Source organism: Trematomus bernacchii, unplaced genomic scaffold (genome assembly GCF_902827165.1).
Source record: "Trematomus bernacchii unplaced genomic scaffold, fTreBer1.1, whole genome shotgun sequence".
Taxonomy (NCBI): domain Eukaryota; kingdom Metazoa; phylum Chordata; class Actinopteri; order Perciformes; family Nototheniidae; genus Trematomus; species Trematomus bernacchii.
Genome location: NW_022987705.1, coordinates 13,121,075 through 13,128,417, shown reverse-complemented (window position 1 = coordinate 13,128,417; position 7,343 = coordinate 13,121,075). Strand labels below are relative to the sequence as shown.

Genomic DNA, 7,343 nt, shown 5'->3' with positions numbered 1-7,343 from the left:
CAAAAGAGATAAAGACAGTGTTCAACATTTTAATATTTTTTGTTTTGTATGAAGTCATTCATCACACAGAAAACATAAAATACATTGGTGTTTTTCTTTAAGTAACAGAGATGGTTCAGTAGTTAAAATGTTATTAAATTACATTATGAAAAACAAAATACATTCCAGTTAACTTCGGCTTGTTACAATACAATACTACCTAAAATTGTATTATCATTACACTCTTCTTGTAGAGGGGCCACCATTAAATAGACAATATTTGTCGCTTTATCAAAATGCCTCCTATTTATTGTTTTTCTTAATGACATACAATTATACAAAACATTTATTAAATTGTGCAAAAGCCTTACAATTTTACCAATGTCTTAACACCTTAATTCCTGATTGACCACTTGTGTTATGTTTTTTGTTTGTTTTTATATTTGCTTTTGAATTAATGTAATTAACATTGATGTATATGTGCTTTTTTCTGATTGTATTGAAATAACTGATCAATAAATAAATAAAAAAGCTCCCATGCTTCCCCCCCTCCACTGGCTGATGTGCAGAGCTGTGCCCCTAGCGGCGGAGGTCGGAGCCGTGAGTGGAGCGTCACAGCGCCGGTGTCCGTCCCCCAGTCAGAGTGAAAGTTGTCTCGGCTTAGAAAAGCTGGGGGTTCGGGGCTTGCTAGTTTCCACCGCCGCTACTTCACAAGCTTTCTCCCGGAGTAATGAGGCGGAAGGAGAAGAGGCTGCTGCAGTTCGCTGGACTGCTCATAGCGGCTCTTCTTTTCCTCCCAAACGTCGGGCTGTGGTCTTTGTACCGGGACCGAGTGTTCGACAACTCGCCCGACACAGTGGAAGGTCCGGGCGGCATCCCCCAGATACAGGTAGGAGCTCGGCCGTGGGTGGCTCGGTGCAGCGGGGAGGTCTTAATCCGCAATATGTCGCTTGTCTCACCATGTAACAACTACCGTCAGAAATCCTACAAATGCTACAGTGTTTGTTCGCTGCAGCAGTAGCAAAGAACCGCTGCGTACTTCCCCCTGCCTCAACAGTTCACCCCCCAATACCATCAACATTTACATTCCCCTACTGTGAGTGTGTGTTGGCGTGTGATGTGATTCACAAAATGGACCTTCTTGTAGCACTGTGCAAGCATGGCAGGTCATGAGTTACAGAGGCCAGGATGAATTTAAAGGGGGCCACGTAGCTAAGCCAGCAAAGCAGGGCGTCACAGTAAAGTTTCAATAACACGGTATTCAGGAAGTTGTCAAAAAATGTGAAGCAGGCGGTGGGTGCTGCGTTCACAGGTTGACAGGCGTCAGCACATAGTTAGGGGGCAACAAAAGGGGTGGGGGGGACACTTGGTTATGTATTCACATGGCCATTGGGTCATTGCTTCTTTGTCACTATTTTGTAGATCCAGACCAATTAATCATATGAGCAAACATAACAGTTTAAAGTCAGGGCATGTATATAACTGTTATTGCATGTAAGGCTGGAACTAATTATTTTGTTCCATTGTCAAGGAATCTGTTTGCTAACTTTTATAAGATGTTAACCAGGAGTTCCCCTGAGCTTGACGTTTTCAACCAAGAATACAAAATCCAAAAATAGTCACATTTGAATAATGTAAAACATAAAACAGCAGCACATCCTCACAATTGAGATGCTGGAATGAGCAAACACTTGGCATTTTCTTTGGTAATGACTAAAAACATTTGTTGATAATTCATATCTATTTGATTGTGCTTCATAACTTGATTAACTTATTGTTTTCTTCAGTGTGGAAAAAGATGACAAACGTATAGGAAACTGTCAATATGAAGCCAACGTTTTTGAATTGGCAGCCAAAGCATTTCATTGTTTTGCTTATCTGATTTGACACTTTTTTAGTTTTTAGCATTCTTTATCCATGCAAATGTTGATTTGTAGTATTTTGTATATTCATATAATGATTTATTAATATTTTTCCTTGTGACAATGTGGATATAGGCCATTTCCAGTTGTCATCTTTCTTTGGTGGAATTGATTAAGTTGCACTTTGTAAAAGAGGGTTTTCCATCTTTTTGTCCGAACAGGGGAGAAAATATTTTTGCACAAACAGGATAGAGAAGTCTGAATAGATTTTTTAATAATTTCAGCGTCAGGGTATTCAAGTTACGTCTTCGATTTTTGTTGTTGAGGAAAACGTTAGGAACTGTGTCAGAATGTGTGGAATTAAATCATCAGAACTGACCCTCCAAACCGGACCCTATTTGGCAGACAATAATAGCTCCTCTTTTCTAAATGAGGCAAATATGCTGAATGGAGGCTTTCACTGATGGCATTTGTGTGTGTGCATGTGTGAGTTTTGGATGGTGAATAGTTGTCCAAATTCAGCAAACTTTCCTGACTGGAAGGATAGCAGGAATGTAATGAAAAGGACCAAGTGAAGGCAGTTTAGCTTCATCTAGAGCTCTTCTTTAAAATATCTGGTACACATATCTCTTAAAGGGGACCTATCATGCAAAATGCACTTTGTGATGTCTTTTATACATAAATATGTGTCCCCGGTGCGTCGGGGAACTCACGCAGCATCAGAAAATAAAACCCTCTCTCTTTTCCTCCGTACCCAAATATTTTAAAAACAGGGGTACAACGAGCGGATACAGATTTGCTGCCGATCTGACATCAAATCGGCAGCGGACCCACAGAAAATTGCTATCAGAAACAATGCCTGACGTGTTTTGGACGTAATCTCATCTTTGTTTACATTAGCAAGCCTCGCTAACACTCAGAGCTAACCTGTACTGGAGACCACATGTGTTTAAAAAGCAGGAAATAAAAAAAGGAACTCACCTTGTGATAAACCCGCAAGAGAAAAAGCATTTGAGCTCCATACTGTTTCAGAAATAATCTTTGATGTGGTTTAGAACAGGATGGCGTTTTATCACAGCAGAATTTAACTTTATCTCCAGTAGAATTCTGATCAGGCATTAGCTCCGCCTCCTCTTTTTTTATTTTTCAAGCTAAGGACCCAAAATCCGCGTTTCTCTAACAGGGCTGCAAAAGAGGGGTATGAGCAGTATGAGGCATGGCTACAATGGGTGAACTGTTTGGTATTTTAAGCAAAAAACTTCACAGACATGTTTTGAATAGGTATGGCCCTACAATATATTTTTCCAATATAGCATAATAGGTCCACTTTATGGCAGCATACAATTCAAACAATGTATCAAATAGCTCTGCAAACAATTACATTCATTATAAATTCATTATTAAGTCTGTAAATGTTAACAAATCCCCACCAAAATCCCACAGTGATGTTTTCCATGTTTTGTTACCAGCAGTGAAAGTGAATTTACAGGCCATATTGTGAGAATGATAAAGCCAGTTTATTTGGCACGGATCTTCTCCAAGGATTACTTTTCTTAGCTCAAGTCTGGATTTATATCTTAACAAGAGATGCTATGAATGGGATTAAAGGGACAAACACAAGGCCAGAAAAAGCCTGTTACATACTAGCAAACTTTCATAACAGCTGTCAACCTTGAAAACAGTTTGATAATAAACCAACAGGCAGATTTGAAAATTGAGGCCGAATTTGTATTATTGGTGTGTTAGCAAAAACAGGGAACAAACATTTGAAACAAGGTTATTTGTATTCATTAATTTCCAAAGGTTTTAAGAGGATAACCCTTTATCAAGATGTGTTCTCACCTTTTTCGAGAGTTATCATTATTTCTGTTTACCTATTGGTCAAAATTGGAAATGGCTGTTGCTGTGTGATATTGGGCTTCTGCACATTTCCCCTAAAAACTATTCTGAATGTCTTCATTTCAGGAAAGGAAGCCATTGGAAACCCTGCACATTATATTTTATAACACCATTATGCACCTGCTTTCCAAGACAATACAATATTAAAACTATTCTTTGGATGATATTTGTAGATCCAGAGTCTTCCTTGATTCAATGTTATTTGGATTCAGAAGCTTGTGTTAAATATCACATATTGTTATCTTGTGTTTGCTATCCGTGTACCTTTGTGACTTATCAATAAGGCCTTTGTTTTACAACTTGCTGATTGAAAAGGCCCGCCTCATATGTACCCATTCAGGTACATTCCTGACCTTTAGTTTTCTCAACTTGCTGATTGAACAAAAGGCCAGCCTCACATCAGGAATGTACCTTCATATCTACATCAAATTTTCTCTCTGAGCATTTGATCCTCTACTGTATACTATGCTAACACAACTGTAGCCATGTCGTAGTGGCTGTAATCAGTTGCCCATGCATAGGGTTCCTGAATGAGTATATCATACTACTCTAGCAAACATGAGCTGCCTCAGACCTTCCCCACTGTGACAGTGACAGAAAGGCAATTTGCACATTTTCCATCTCTTATTAAGGACGCCTGTTGAAGCAGAGGTGAATCAGCTTCCTCCCGCCTGCTCCAGCCACTCGGGTTAAGTTGAGGTTAGAGAATATGAGAGCAGTGGGTAGAATTAAAAAGAGACCTCTATAGTCTGAGCTGCTGCTTACTGTGCTGCCCAGCTAACTGTCTGAGTGATTGGACACGGTCTACTGCAGATGAACTGACAATAGCCTGGCAGACATGCAAAGGCCTTTACGCAAACTTCTGTTTCCTCATCCAGTTTTAGTTAAGCTGGGTTAGCATCACCAGACTTGTAATACCAGTTGATCCTCATACTTAAAGTTATATCCTTACAAGTCACAAAGCGTAATGTTGTTCGGATTTGCAGATACATATTGCACCTTAACTTGAAGTAAGGACGGTATTCTGTTGAACAAAATGTCTTCCGTTTTTGAAAGGTAGTTATTTAGTAGTATACATTTTACTTCCTCTGGGCGCCTTACACTGTGTCCCACAGAGATGTATCGGCATTTCTTTGAGCTGCTTTTACTGTGACTTTTTATGCTTACTTTGGGAACCACTATGCTTCACCAAACATGGAGGAATTTAATGAGCCCCAGACTCAATTAAAATAGAAATGGTGGACTGCACTGTGACTGTGTTAGTGGAGGTTTGAGTGTTTTTGTTCAACCTTTAAATGTAATTGTGCTTTTATAACCAATGTGGGGTGAAAGATGTTGTGCCACATCAAGTAAAGTAAATAAACACATCGTGTAACAACTTTTTTGCTCTTTAAAAAAAACAAATGAGTATATTTTTAAATACAAATCTACAAGAGAAGTCTGTCTGATAGAACATCATTTAGTCCATACTAGGTTTTTTTGGTTACACAGAGTTTGTTGCTAGTGAGTCACATGGAGACTCCTCATGCACGGCAAAACACCAATTACAATTATTCTAGAGGAATTTATGAAATAACCAAAGAAGGGAACGCTAGTCGTTTACCACAGCCTTAAAATGTGAGCAAAACAGGAGCAAAACATCAAAAAGAAAAGTTGATGGCAAAAAGGAACACATTGGATGTATATAAATATTCGCGCTATAGGAAGGATGATCCAGATTCCATTTTTGGGGCACATGGCGCTGTTGTTTTTTTTTTTTGGCTAACAGGTTGTTATCCACTCTGATAAAAGTCTAGAAGACAAAGTGTGCACTAGAAGGAAAGTTGGCGGAGATTCACGGCCCTGTCACAGAGAAATGAGAATCATACAGGCTTCTTTGCACTGGAGGCTACATTTATGAGCCGCAAACTGCAGGCTGGATTACTGTTCATTCATCACGGCCGGACCTTGTGCGTTTCATTCTGACACATGTACAGTACACTCTGTGATACACACACACACACACACACACACACACACACACACACACACACACACACACACACACACACACACACACACACACACACTCTCTGATTTTAAAGCCAAAAGAAGGCTGTTCAGCAATGATTTGCTCTTATTAATTAATATAGCTCATATATTCTGTGTATATATAGATATTTTCACACATATTTGTATTTACATTTGTTTTTATATTCGGGATTGTCTCTGTCTGTACACACAAACTGGAAGATTGACAATGATCTGAGGACAAGGTGAAATCTTGCTGAACAAATGTTTTCAGGGTTTGCCACACATAGACTTTACTTGGGCGGGCCGCCCAGGTATATTAACGTCCGCCAAAGTATATTTCGCGACCCATTTAGGTTTAATCTTTTTTTTATCCGTCCGCGAGCACAACGCCATCTGCGATCGATGAACTACCCCTCTTGTACCTGTTCACTCTGCTATCGTGTGAAGGGTCTGTTTTATGCGCTCCGCAGTAACTCTGCAGCGAGTTGAAGAAGAAGAAACAGTTCATGAGCGTGCTCCACTAGCACCCAAGTTGATGAGCGTGCTCCACTAGCACCCCCCCATCTTTGGATTTCTCATTTCTGCCTCTGAAGTCATCGCCTGTTTAGCTGCCGCTTCCCAGTGAATGTATTACTCTATAACAAACTGTTATTCTGAATAAATACTCCCAGAGCTTCAGTCTGATTTTGAATTCCCAGGCGGTCTGCTTGTGATGTATTCCTGCACAATGCAAATCAGATATTTGTTTGACCCCTTTGTCCTCCAGGGCTCCCACAGGCCTGAGGAAAACATTGAAAGTCTGACATGTGTCCCTTTGAGGGAAATAAACAAACACTTGATGCTTTATTCATTTACTTTGATATATTGAAATCATTTTGAAGAACACATGTTGGTTTTAATAAGGTTGCAAGTATGTGTGCTGAGACATGATGGGACCCAATTAAATAAATTCATGAAAATATTTGCTTTGTAGCCCAAAAATATATTTAAAAAAAAATAAAACCAAACCATTTTGACTTGGAGCTGCCTGTCTGTTTCCCCTCTGCTGCTATTCTGATAAACATTGAAGTTGAATATAAGTTTAGCCCGTGGTTCTGTGAAGAATCTCTCCTTTCTGCTCTGTTGACGTCATGTGGGAGAGACGGAATGATGTTTCATGCCAATAGCAGGCAGTGATTTGAGAACGCTCGAGGCGGCACCTAAAGGATGCGCAAGTCAAAAGTGCACTGAAACAAAATTGAGTGGATTTAGGCTGCCCGTGCAAAACCGCTCTTACAGATTGCATCACACATGCATACGAAGGGTTTGAGGAAAATACAAGCCTCCTCAAGGCACATTTTGGAATCGGGAATAATTTAAGTCTGCAGTGAATTTCTTATGTCTGCACACAAGTGAGGGAAGTGGGGGCTCTCTGCAATTACGAATACACATCAACTGTGAATCCTGTGAGGTTAAGAGCAATTAGAGGGGCTGTGAGAGTAGGATTAAGACAATTTAATATGGTTTACGATAACAGTTGTGAGAGTTCATTAGAGTTTATTATGCTGCAAAATAGTTAGTGGTGATGACCTCATTTGTCTTTCAGAGAGT

The 7,343-nt window shown here is 39.8% G+C and overlaps 1 protein-coding gene across 1 annotated transcript in view; it reads left to right on the top strand.

Annotated features, from left to right (window-relative positions):
* The first annotated feature begins 709 nt into the window (after nucleotides 1-709).
* The window catches only part of LOC117490370 (polypeptide N-acetylgalactosaminyltransferase 10-like), a 71,770-nt gene continuing 65,136 nt past the window's right edge, over nucleotides 710-7,343 (top strand). Inside the window, exon 1 of the mRNA XM_034140088.1 lies at nucleotides 710-868. Coding sequence (XP_033995979.1) covers nucleotides 710-868 — 159 coding nt within the window. The remainder of the gene's footprint in view (nucleotides 869-7,343) is intronic.